The following is a 12,942-nucleotide window of genomic DNA, read 5'->3' as shown; positions in this document are numbered from 1 at the left end:
TATCATCCCCAAACTGATGGTCAAACTGAAGTAGTCAACAAATGTTTGGAGACATATCTAAGGTGCTTCACTTCATAAAAGCAACATCAATGGATACAGTGGCTACCTTTAGCTGAATAGTGGTATAATACTAACTATCATGAAGCTACCAAGATGACTCCATATGAAGCAGTATATGGAAAACTCCCACCTTCACCTATTTCTTATATCCCTAGATGCTCTAAGGTGCAAGCAGTTGATCAACTCCTACATCACTATGCCACCATGTTAGCTCGTCTCGAAGATAATCTCCACAAGCTCATAATCGAATGAAGCAACAGGCAGAACAACATTTTTCAGAGCGCACATTTCAAGAAGGGGATCGAGTATTCCTGTGGCTACAACCATATAAGCAAACATTACTCAAAGAAAAGGGCGACTAGAAACTAGCTTCAAAATTCTATGGACCTTATCAAATACTTCAATGCATTGGAGAAGTAGCCTGCAATCTGGCCTTGCCACCAACTTCAAAATCCATCTAGTCTTTCATGTCTCATGCTGCAAGAAATTGGTGGGGAAAAATTGTAGAATTCAAACTATTCTACCTGAATTGGACAAGGAAGGTTCACTTTGGCTCCAACCAGAACAGGTCCTCGATACTCGTGAAAGACATATGCATGACCACACGATCAAGGAATTCCTCGTCAAGTGGAAAGATGCCTCTCCAGAAGATGCAACCTGGGAACCAACCACTATTCTTTAGCAGTTTCTGTAGCTTCATCCTTGAGGACAAGGCTGCTTTTGATGGGAGAGGGCATGTTAGGGTCCAACCCTAACCCCTTTATTTATGTAATAGACCCAATGGGGCCAAGTCATAGTAATAGTTAGTTAGAGAGTCAATAAAGCCCATATTAATAATTTTAAGTGGTTGACCCACATTTAAGAAAGGGACCACAGTTAGTTGCAAACGGGCCATAATTAATAAATAAAGTGGTTAACCCATGTTATGAAAAGGACCACTAGTCGTTGGGTTGTTGGAGGTCATTTAGCTATAAATAGTTGTAGTTAGAAGGGAAAGGTCACCAAGTCTAATTTGTAATTGAGCTCTGCTCTGTTGGAGGTTTCCCCCTCAAAGAGGCAAGTGAACATTGCATCTATATATAAATAATAAAATACTTGCTGTTTTTTCACATTTTATTCTGTGTTCTGAGTTGTATTTCTTCGCATATTTGGTATTCTGGAATTTCTTGTAGGTCAAGAGCATAACAAATGTTCATGTTAATAACCGACCACATTATAAAATACTATTTTGACCAACTCCCATGGACCATTAAGTCACATTAACAAATTTTCTAATTTACATGGACCATTTGAATCAAATCATATTAACCAATCAACATTAACCAAATAGTAATTAATTGCAATGCCTTTTCCTGTGAGTGTTGTAGAGTTCTCATGAAATCATCTAGGTTGACACAAGGAAAACATATAGCCATAATGCCAACAATTTACCCCTTTGGACTTGATTTCAAACTCTTGCAAAATACCACCAAGTATTCTCCCCCCTTTGAAATCAAGAGCAAAGGGAAGAACCAGGTGGAGAGAAGTACTCCTCCTGCAATGCTTGACAATATAAATCTGATCTGACGATGTGAAACAAGAAACTTTGCTGCAAGATTCACATAAAGTCTCATATTGACCACACTCCACTGATCATATATTTGTCCTTGAAGTACATCCTTCCCATAAAAATAAATTACCCAAAGCAACAAGTATATTGTAGCAACCCATGGTTGATTTCCTATGTAAATAAATAAAATAACAACCAAGGTCACGAGGCCCTTGGTTGATTTCCTGCATATGAATTTTTTGAAGAGGAAATTATTTATGTGTATCGATTTCACTATTAGAAGTCTATAAAAACATAGATACTCTCCTCTATATTTACGCCGTAAGGCGTTCCCCTCTGAAATCAACCTCCCAAAATGTCTTCGTGTCGTAATGGTAGCCCTTAGATCTAGTGTTAGACGATTGCAGAAAAATGAGCCGTTGATTAAGAGGTTAAAGTTTTTTAGGGTTTAGAGGGTGTTGAGGGGGCGGCGGCGGACCTGCAGAAGCGACCTGCAGAGGTTGACCTGCATGCGGGTCTGGTTTTGCTATTCTGGCAATGTGCGGGTGATCATGGCAGACTCACGGAAGCAGAAGCCGACAGAGTTGTCAATCTTCCCGGTCAGCCACCGGTCGATTTCGCTCATTATTCGGGATATGTCAATCTAAATAAAGAGAGCGGCAAGGCTCTGTTTTACTGGTTCTTTGAAGCTGCTGAAAATGCATCACAGAAACCTCTTGTTCTCTGGTTAAATGGAGGTACCTTACCTTATTTTTGCCTAACCTTGCCTTACCTGCTTCCACTCCATACCTTTTCATTGTGGTATGTGTGAATCCACAACTTCATAGCATAGCAATGAAGTAAACTAGGGTAACGGCCAGATGAGTAAGTGACATATCTGCAATGCGTAAATTCAGGACCAGGTTGCTCATCCGTCGGCTACGGAGCGGCTTTGGAATTAGGGCCGTTTCTGGTGGAGAAGAACGCACCACACCTTCGCTTAAACAAATTTTCTTGGAATAAAGGTTATTCACCCTTTTCTTTCTACATTTGCTTTTATGGAACACTTTGGACTGAGACCTGGATGTACAGTGATAGTTTATTTTCATTTTTATCGGTGTATTTCTCTGCTCCCTTTCCCGCTTGCACTTACTCATCATGGACTAGAAATACAAATTTAATGACGTTCCGGACTTTCACATCTCTACCACTTGCTACCATCTGAATGAGTGTGTTATGTTTATTGCAACATTTTAACTGTTAGTATTTTTGCTTTAAAGCCAGAGTCTCCGGTCTTTATTTTATTATCTTTTTTACTGTATTTTAGTGGCAAATATTTTATTCTTGGAGGCACCTGTTGGAGTTGGCTTCTCTTACACAAATAGATCCTTGGATTTGAATGAACTAGGTGACAGAATTACAGGTGTAGTACTATTCACAGTCTGATTTTCTTTCTCTGTGGCTTTGCGTTATGTTAATACTTAAACCCTTATGCCTAGAGAGGAAAAGCAATGAATAAAACGCTATTCCGCTTGAATTTGCAGCTGAGGATTCGTACACTTTCCTGTTAAATTGGTTCAAAAGGTTTCCACAGTACAAATCTCGTGAGTTTTACATAGCTGGAGATGTTGGGAATTTTTTATGGGAAAAATACCAAAACCAAACATTCAAACACACAGAGGCAATGCTCTGTTTTACCTCCACAGGATCCTCTTGTGCACAGAGAAGCTTAAAAAAATTTCACTGAGAAACAGAGTATTTCACCACCATAAAAGATTTCTATTCATTAAAACAAAAAAACATTTACTCTGTCTCCATATGAGAATTTACACTGCTGGAAAAATTCCCATTAACATTTACTGCTGTAAAAACATATTACTAACTGGTGTAAAAACTTCTTTTACATACTGCTGTAAAAACAAAATTTACACAGGCTTACAGAACACGCTCCACCATTTTCTTTATGCACTGCTGTGCAAAACCACACATGGTTTTTCTTACACCTCTGTTTTAAAAAAATGCCGCTCAACACATTACAACCCTGTTCTTGTCTTTTTACACACTGCTGTGTGTTTTTCCTTTTACTGCACCATCATCATCTTTTACGCTGCTGTAAAACACCTATGTATATTTCCTCCCGTGTGCCATACACATAATAATAAAAAGGTCAACGCCCTAACAAAAACTTATTACATACGATTTTAAACTTTAATGCATGCCGTATATAGAAAATATATAAAAGAACATATAATAAAACGTGCCCATACCCATATTAAAAAGGGCCACCTAAATCTACGTAGCAACATTAAATTCATGACTTTTCTTCCACGGCGGTCAACCCAAAAATCAAACACTCCACGCAATAGTTTTAATTTGATGCAGGTTCGTATGCAGCTTTGATGGATCAACGGTGGAGAGCGATGGAGTAAATCCGACGGTGGAGAAAGATATCGGAAGCCACTTTAATGCTGAGCTTTACCTCCCGATATGTCAGAGATGCTGATGTCAGGTGAGAGCCACGCGTCTTCACCAAATCGCATCGGAGCCAAAAATACGGAAACTGCTTTTCGCTGGATGGTGGTGCAATATGCTCTGGGCGGTTTTGTGGTTTCGTTCGGTGGTTTTTGGAGTAGTACGTGCGCGTTGAAATTACATTTTCAACACTCCCCTTTAATTTCAACTGCTGGACATTCGGTCATACCGAGACACTTCCTCAAAAAATCAAAGCTTTTCTGATCAAGTGGCTTTGTCAAGATGTCTGCAACCTGTTCTTGAGTCCTGCAATGTTCTAAGACGATTTCTCCATTGTTCACCAATTCTCTGATGTAGTGAAACCTTGTATCAATGTGTTTCGTTCTTTTATGAAACACTGAATTCTTTGACAATGCAATAGCTGAGCTATTGTCACAAAATATGACTGTCGCTTTTGCCTGCTCTTGGCCTAAGCTTTTCAACATTCTTCTCATCCACACTGATTGACATGCTGCTGCTGTAGCTGCCACATATTCAGCCTCTGCTGTAGACAATGCTACAATGGACTGCTTCTTAGAAGCCCATGAAATGGCTCCTGAAACCATATGAAAAACATAACCGGAAGTGCTCTTCCGATCATCTACACTTCCAGCCCAATCACTATCAGTGTATCCAATTAAATCTGAATGTCCTGAGACATTATATAAAATTCCAAACATTTTTGTACCTTTGACATACCTCAAAATTCTCTTTGCTGCCTGCCAATGTGTCTCCTTCGGCCTCTCCATAAATCTGGAAATCAAACTAACAGCATACATTAAATCAGGCCTAGTTGCTGTTAAATACATAAGGCTGCCCACAATGCTTTTGTACAGGCTAGGATCAAAATCCTTGCTGCTGTCCTCTCTGCTGAGCTTTAATCACATCACTGTGGGAGTGATTGCTGCCTTGCATTCTTCCATCTTAAATCTGCCCAAAACTTGATTTACATATCTTGCTTGAGATATAAAAATTCCTTTTTCATTTTGATCTACTTCTATGCCTAAGAAGTATCTCAAGAAACCCATGTCAGTCATTTCAAATTCATCCTTCATGACTCATTTAAAATTCTCAATAAGATAAATATCATTTCCAGTGAAAATAACATCATCTACATACAAGACAATAATTAAAATTTTACCATTCTTTTCCTTGATGTAGACTGTGGGTTCTCCTTCACATTTGTAAAATTCATTATCCAATAGATATGAATCTATCCTGCTGTACCATGCTCTTGGCGCTTTCTTCAACCCATAAAGGGCTTTCTTCAATTTGCACACTTTGTGCTCTTCACCTTTCTTCTCATATCCGAGAGGCTGTTCCACATAGACATATTCCATTAACACTCCATTTAGGAATGCTGACTTCACGTCCATTTGGTAGACTTTCCATTTGTTTTGAGCTGCTATGGACAGCACTGCTCTCACGGTTTCCATTCTTGCAACCGGTGCGAAAGTCTCCTCATAATCTCTCCCATACTGCTGCTTGTACCCTTTTACAACCAGCCTTGCCTTGTGCCTTTCTATCTTGCCTTCAGCATTGCTCTTGGTCTTATAGACCCATTTCACACCAATGACTTTTTTGCCTTTTGGTAACTCAACCAAATCCCATGTTTTGTTTCTCTCTATGGCATTCATCTCCTCATCCATAGCTTCTATCCATTTCCTATCTTTAATTGCATCTTCGAAATGAATAGGATCATCAACATGACAATACAAGGCAAATAAGGAATTCATTCCTTCATCATAAATGTCACTTAGATTTCTAAATTTCTTACCTCTTTCACTTGGTGTGCAAGTGCTTGAAGATGCACTTGAATTTCCTCCTTGTGGTGTGCTTGGAGAAGCACTCTCATTGATCCTCAATGGTCCCTTGTTGTCCTTGTGTTGGCGCTGCTGTTTGGGGATGCATTTCAGCCACCTCCTCTTCATCTTCATCATGAGACAAACAGCTCTTGACATTCACTGTTTTCTCTATGCTTCCATCCCAAGCTTCCTCTTCAATGAATTGAACATCTCTGCTGACAAAAAACTTCTTGGTAGATGGGATGTACAACCTGTAGGCTTTGGATTCATCACTGTATCCAATGAAGATGCATTTCTCCCCTTTGCTGTCCAACTTCCTCCTTAGCTGATCTGGTATGTGTGCATAGGCCACACACCCAAAAAATCTCATGTGGGTGACCCCTTGCTTTCTCCCACTCCATGCCTCTTCTAGCACTTTGTTCAAGACTGCTTTTGTAGGACACCTGTTCAATATATAAACTGCACAATGTACAGCTTTAGCCCAATACTCATTTGGCAAATGCTTTTCCTTCAACATGCTCCTTGCCATCTCCATGATGGTTCTGTTTTTCCTTTCAGCAACTCCATTTTGCTGCGGAGTGTACCGAGTTGTGAACTGTTTATGTATTCCATTTTCTCTACAAAACTTTAGGAATTCATTTGAGATATACTCACCTCCTCTATCAGTTCTCAATACTTTTATGTGCAGCCCGCTTTGGTTCTCCACAAGTGCTTTGAAATTTTGGAATTTCTCAAAGACTTCACTTTTGTTCTTGAGGAAATATATCCAAGTCTTTCTTGTAAAATCATCAATGAATGTCAAGAAATATAGGCTGCCAGCTAATGATGGAGCTTGCATTGGTCCACACAGATCTGAGTGGATAATCTCTAAGGGTGTCTTTGCCCTTATGCTCTTCCCTGATGGAAAACTTTCTCTGTGTTGTTTTCCCAAAATGCAGCCTTCACATAGGCTGTCCGGTTTCTCTATCAATGGTAATCCTCTTACCATTCCTTTTCTGCTCAATAAGTTGAGGCCTCCAAAATTTAGATGCCCGAATCTCAAGTGCCATAACCAGTTCTCATCCTTTGGCACGCTTTGGAAGGCCTCTTGGGTGACTGCTGCCATTTCCCTTTTGTTCTTCATGTCTGCCCTGATCCGGAGAGGGAACATCCTGTTCCTTGTCATCTTCACTTCAGCAATGCATCTTTTGCTGGGTGGTATATCCATGATGGTGCATACATCATTTTTAAAGAAAACATTGTACCCCTTATGGACAAGCTGTCCAATACTCAAGAGATTACATCTCATTCCGGGGACATAGTATACATCTGCTATGGTTTTCCTTTCTCCTTGCTTTGAAAATATTTTTACTTCTCCTTTTCCCATAACAGACACTTTACTATCAGTTCCTAGTGTGACTTCTGATTTCACATTCTGATCTAGAGCAGAAAAGAAAGCTATGTTTCCGGTCATATGGTTGCTGCAACCTGAGTCTAAAAACCATAGGTTCTCACTATGTGTTTCAGCCATGTTACAAGCTAACAGGACATTTTCTTGACTGCTGTTTTCTCTTGTAACATTTGCATTTTGTCTGCTGTTCTTATCATGTTGTTTCTTTCTACAATCACTAGCATAATGTCCATACTTTTTGCAATAATAGCATTGAACATTAGATTTATCATACCTTTGTCCTTGAGCCTGATACTGATCTCTTTGTTGGCTGCTGCCTTGACCTTGGTTCTGATTTGGATTGCTGCCTCTTCCTTGTGCATTTGATGGGCTGTTCCTTCCACCTCTGTTCTGGCTTCTGCCTCTTCCTCTTCGGTTTCCTCTTCCTTGACCTCTTCCTCTTCCAAAGGACATCTGGGTCTTGAAGGCTTGCTCAAGAGATGAGTTTTCATTCCTACTCAACCTCTGCTCATGTGTTATCAGTGATGCATGTAGCTCATCAACTGAATAGTTTGAGAGATCCTTTGTCTCTTCAATGGTGGTGACTATGGCATCAAACCTTGAGGGTAAGACCCTCAATATTTTCTCCACAATCCTTCTGTCTTCAATGGTTTCTCCATGAGTTCTCATTTGTGTGATTACACCAATCACATGAGTGAAGAATGAGTCAATGTTATCTGACTCCTTCATGCACAGATTCTCAAAATCCTTTCTCAGCAATTGTAGTTTTGCTGTCTTCACTCTCTCCATGCCTTGATAGGCTGTATTAAGGTTTTCCCATGATTCATTTGCTGTCTTAGCTACTGCTAACCTTGGAAATATACTCTGGTCTACTGCTAGATACAACAACACACGGGCTTTTGAATCCTTCTTCCTATTGCTCTTCAGCAGATCCTTCTCTCCCTGAGTTAATGCATTGAACTCAGTTTCATCTGCTGGTTCTTCAAAACCATCTTCAACTATTTCCCATAAGTCTTGGGAAGCAAGCAAGGCTTTCATAGTTATTGACCAGTAGTCATAGTTCTTCCCATTAAACTGTGGGAGCTGGGTATTAAACATACCCATACCAGTGCTTGTGCTGGCCATTCCTTGACTGTGTATTTAAAAAAAAACTGACTGTTTCTTTCAGCAGCAACACAAAGAAAAAACTTTGAGAAATACCTGAACCCTTCGTTGTCTGAGTCTTCTGTCTGCCTGAGAAGTTTTGCTGCAGCAACAACCTTCTCCCTTCAGCTTCTTTAACTTCTTTAAAGAGCCTGAGCCAGCTCTGATACCACTGTTGGGAATTTTTGATGGGAAAAATACCAAAACCAAACATTCAAACACACAGAGGCAATGCTCTGTTTTACCTCCACAGGATCCTCTTGTGCACAGAGAAGCTTAAAAAAATTTCACTGAGAAACAGAGTATTTCACCACCATAAAAGATTTCTATTCATTAAAACAAAAAAACATTTACTCTGTTTCCATATGAGAATTTACACTGCTGGAAAAATTCCCATTAACATTTACTGCTGTAAAAACATATTACTAACTAGTGTAAAAACTTCTTTTACATACTGCTGTAAAAACAAAATTTACACAGGCTTACAGAACACGCTCCACCATTTTCTTTATGCACTGCTGTGCAAAACCACACATGGTTTTTCTTACACCTCTGTTTAAAAAAAATGCCGCTCAACACATTACAACCCTGTTACACACTGCTGTGTGTTTTTCCTTTTACTGCACCATCATCATCTTTTACGCTGCTGTAAAACACCTATGTATATTTTCTCTCGTGTGCCATACACATAATAATAAAAAGGTCAACGCCCTAACAAAAACTTATTACATACGATTTTAAACTTTAATGCATGCCGTATATAGAAAATATATAAAAGAACATATAATAAAATGTGCCCATACCCATATTAAAAAGGGCCACCTAAATCTACGTAGAAACATTAAATTCATGACTTTTCTTCCACTGCGGTCAACCCAAAAATCAAACACTCCACGCAATAGTTTTAATTTGATGTAGGTTCGTATGCAGCTTTGATGGATCAACGGTGGAGAGCGATGGAGTAAATCTGACGGTGGATAACGATATCGAAAGCCACTTTAATGCTGAGCTTTACCTCCCGATATGTCAGAGATGCTGATGTCAGGTGAGAGCCACGCGTCTTCACCAAATCGCATCGGAGCCAAAAATACGGAAACTGCTTTTCGCTGGATGGTGGTGCGATATGCTCTGGGCGGTTTTGTGGTTTCATTCGGTGGTTTTTGGAGTAGTACGTGCGCGTTGAAATTACATTTTCAACAGGAGAAAGCTATGCAGGTAATGGACTAAGCATTAGGATCCAGGGTTGCTCTTGAAGTTCATCTTATTCATAGGTGCGTCACAGGTTTTACATATTTAACTTAATCATCACAGGGAGAGGTTCAAGCCTCAAGGCACATCGATAAGCTCATTTTTGTCTGATTGTCAACTAAATTTTAAAATGAATTAGAGTTAAGACTATGAAAGCTACACTTTCGGTTGATCTTCTAAAGAATGCAAGATGAGGACGGATTCTGAATAATGAAACTTGAAGTTCCGATTGTGTGTCTCAGGACATTATGTGCCACAGCTTTCAGAGGTGATATTCGATCGCAACAACCGTTCAACCAAGGATAATGTCATTAATCTCAAAGGCTTCATGGTAATGACCTTAACTTTTACCCTGCACGTTCCATTCATAAACAAGAATCTTTGCACATTTCTTACCTGATATAAACTTACATTCCTTGAAAGAGTAATCCACGTTTTACTGTTCTTAATCCAGACTCTTTAATTGATTTGTTTGTTGAAACTTCCCTTTGGATCAATTCTTTGTGTTATTTCCCTATTGAAGGTGGGAAATGCAGTGATGGATGATGATCATGATCTGAATGGTATGATAGATTATGCATGGAGCCACGCAGTTATTTCAGACGAAGATTATCACAGTTTCAAGGACTCCTGCGATTCCAAGTCGAATAACGAGTCATCACCCCTGTGTGATAGTGCCATCAGAAACTTTATTCAAATGTACGCGGATATCGACATTTACAGTTTGTACACGCCCGTTTGTGTGCACCGGCTCGATAAAACTACATCACGCCTTGCGGCATCCGCCAAATCCCTGTCAAAACATGTATTTAACACTACTTACTCCCTTCCGTATAAGTATCTAGTTCTTTCTTGTCCATGGTTATTTTCTCATTGTAAGGTCCGTTCTCTTAAACGTGTAGGACCTGTGGCATAAATTACCTTCTGGTTATGATCCTTGCGTGGAAGATTATGCAGAAGCATATTTCAACAGAGCTGATGTGCAGAAAGCACTACATGCAAACAAGACCAAAATTTCTTATCCCTGGACACTGTGCAGGTACGGGCAGAATTGTACAATTCTCGCTCGTTCTAGGGATCTCTTGTTTTTATGGCTTTCTTACCTTATTAATGGAAATGTCTTTTCTGTATACAGCGAAGTGATCTCCTGGAACGATTCTCCCACCACCGTTCTACCCATTTTCAGAAAGCTCATCAAGGGCGGTTTAAGAATATGGGTATACAGGTACGGAAGTTTGTCCTTGGAGCTTTCTGAAAATGCAACAGTTGAATTGACTCAAGGGAGAGAAATTTTTTAGTTAACTACTCTGGATTCCATCCAGCTGTTTGAATATTTTGCCCTTCGAAATCCTACAGGGCGATCCGTTTACATATTGGATATAAAATAGAATGGATTGCCGTGATCTTTGTAATGCAAATCTCTCAAGGCACCCAGAGCTATATTTTCTATTTCATATTTAAAACTAATTCTCTGAAATTACAAGACCTGTATATATTTCACATCTTACCTTACTAATTGAGTACTTTTTTATCTGTAGCTGCTCATGGTTTGAATAGTAGAGCATGGGATGCCTGCCATCTTCTTTATCTCGTTCTCTACTTTGTTATTATGCATAGAGGCTGTAAATCTTCTCCTGGTCCTAAGTCTTCCTATTCTGATTAAGTAATCAAATTGAATTTAAACTGACTTTTTATCTGTCTTCTATGAGATTTTCTACTGCAGATGATGATAACGCTGTCCAGTATATATGATGCTTAATCTTGCATTCATAAAATTTTCAAATCCTCTCATTATCTGTGTGCTAAATCTTCTCCATTACCTTCAATACGGCAAATCCTTTCCGTTGCGTTCAATCATAACTTTCAAATAGCCAGCAGTTTATCAGGCAAGTCAGTCTTTGTTATTCCCCAATTCTTAGTGCTTTGGTACCATTCCTTATGCAGCCCAGAGATTGATCTGGACATCTAAAAAGTTGCAGAACTGCATCCAAAGATTTGGAAAGAAATATTGCTAATCTAAGATCTTAAACGTTGTTGTTCGACTTCAGTGAACACAGTCTATAATTCCAATTGAATACCGTTTTATTTTTTGTAGTGGTGACACCGACGGTCGAGTTCCTGTAACTTCAACACGGTATAGCTTAAATGCCCTTGGGCTTAAGATAAAAGAAGAATGGAGTGCTTGGTACAACAGCCAGCAGGTAGATACGGTACTCTACCCTTCTGCCTAACCCTAGTTTAATTTTCAATTTCAGTAATGGTTTCTTAAATAGCCCTTTCCAAATCAATATGGTTGCCCGGTTGTTGTTCGCATATTAATTTAATTTCCCATTTGAATAATGATTTCTTAAATAGCCCTTTCCAAATCAATATGGTTGCCCGGTTGTTGTTCGCATGGATTCATTCATTTATCTTCACCTTTAACTCCACAGTTTTTTCCAACAACAAACAAAGGTCTCTAAACAGGTTCAATGCATATTTATGGCTGCTTGCATTCCATTTCAACGGTTTTCGGCATCGCTCCCTCAAATAAAAGCTCGAATTCATCGACCCTTGCTTCCAAAAAAGCCCGCAAAAGCCTATTCACGTTTCAATATTCTTCCACACACTATGCCTTACGGCGTTTCCTTTGCAACACTAGGTGCAAATGCTAGTTGACTATGTAATTGTAAAGTCATATATCAAATTGGTGTATAAGATTTTTGTTTGTGAAATAAAGGATTCATATGAATGCACACATTCTACTTTTTAGATTTAAATATGTAATTGTTATCTCTTAGATTTTTTTTAAAGAAGTACATGTTCTTAACTAATATACTTATAATTCATAATCATTTTTTAACACGAAATGCCATAACCATAAATTCTGTGGGATTTTGAATATAAATTTCACTGAATTATCTAATGAGCCTGTTGTTTAAATTGGAATTTACATATATCCAAAAAACATGAAATAAATTAAAATTTCACTTTTAAAACATTCAAAATATGAAATTAAATTTTTAAACTGTCAAATTGAGAGGACATCCTTAATTACAAAAACAATAGAAATGAGAATTGTTGAGAAATGACAACAAGGAATTTTTCCTTGAATTAAATTGTGAATTAAATTTGAATTCTATTCTCATAGCAACTTAAAATAGTTAAATTAAGTTTATTAAACTTACTTAACGTAGGAAATTTGAGTTGGAAGTCTTTTAGAAGTCATGTATATGTTATCCCTACTTTATAGGAGTCCAGTGTGAGTTAACTATGAG

At 38.7% G+C, this 12,942-nt stretch overlaps 1 protein-coding gene across 1 annotated transcript in view; it reads left to right on the top strand.

Moving 5' to 3' along the window:
- LOC149222585 (serine carboxypeptidase-like 35) overlaps positions 1-11,931 on the top strand; it is a 40,898-nt gene extending 28,967 nt beyond the window's left edge. The window contains exons 2-10 of the mRNA XM_089387635.1: positions 2,055-2,346; positions 2,506-2,613; positions 2,916-3,011; positions 3,133-3,215; positions 9,909-10,016; positions 10,209-10,490; positions 10,588-10,724; positions 10,821-10,910; positions 11,781-11,931. Coding sequence (XP_089243761.1) covers positions 2,055-2,346; positions 2,506-2,613; positions 2,916-3,011; positions 3,133-3,215; positions 9,909-10,016; positions 10,209-10,490; positions 10,588-10,724; positions 10,821-10,910; positions 11,781-11,916 — 1,332 coding nt within the window. The 3' untranslated portion in view covers positions 11,917-11,931. The remainder of the gene's footprint in view (positions 1-2,054; positions 2,347-2,505; positions 2,614-2,915; positions 3,012-3,132; positions 3,216-9,908; positions 10,017-10,208; positions 10,491-10,587; positions 10,725-10,820; positions 10,911-11,780) is intronic.
- The last annotated feature ends 1,011 nt before the right edge of the window (positions 11,932-12,942 follow it).

Source organism: Pinus tabuliformis, chromosome Q, assembly GCF_031772625.1.
Source record: "Pinus tabuliformis cultivar Carrire ecotype Pingquan chromosome Q, CPIR1, whole genome shotgun sequence".
NCBI lineage: Eukaryota > Viridiplantae > Streptophyta > Pinopsida > Pinales > Pinaceae > Pinus > Pinus tabuliformis.
Note: the sequence above shows the minus strand (reverse complement) of the source record. Positions and strands in the feature narration are given on the sequence as shown.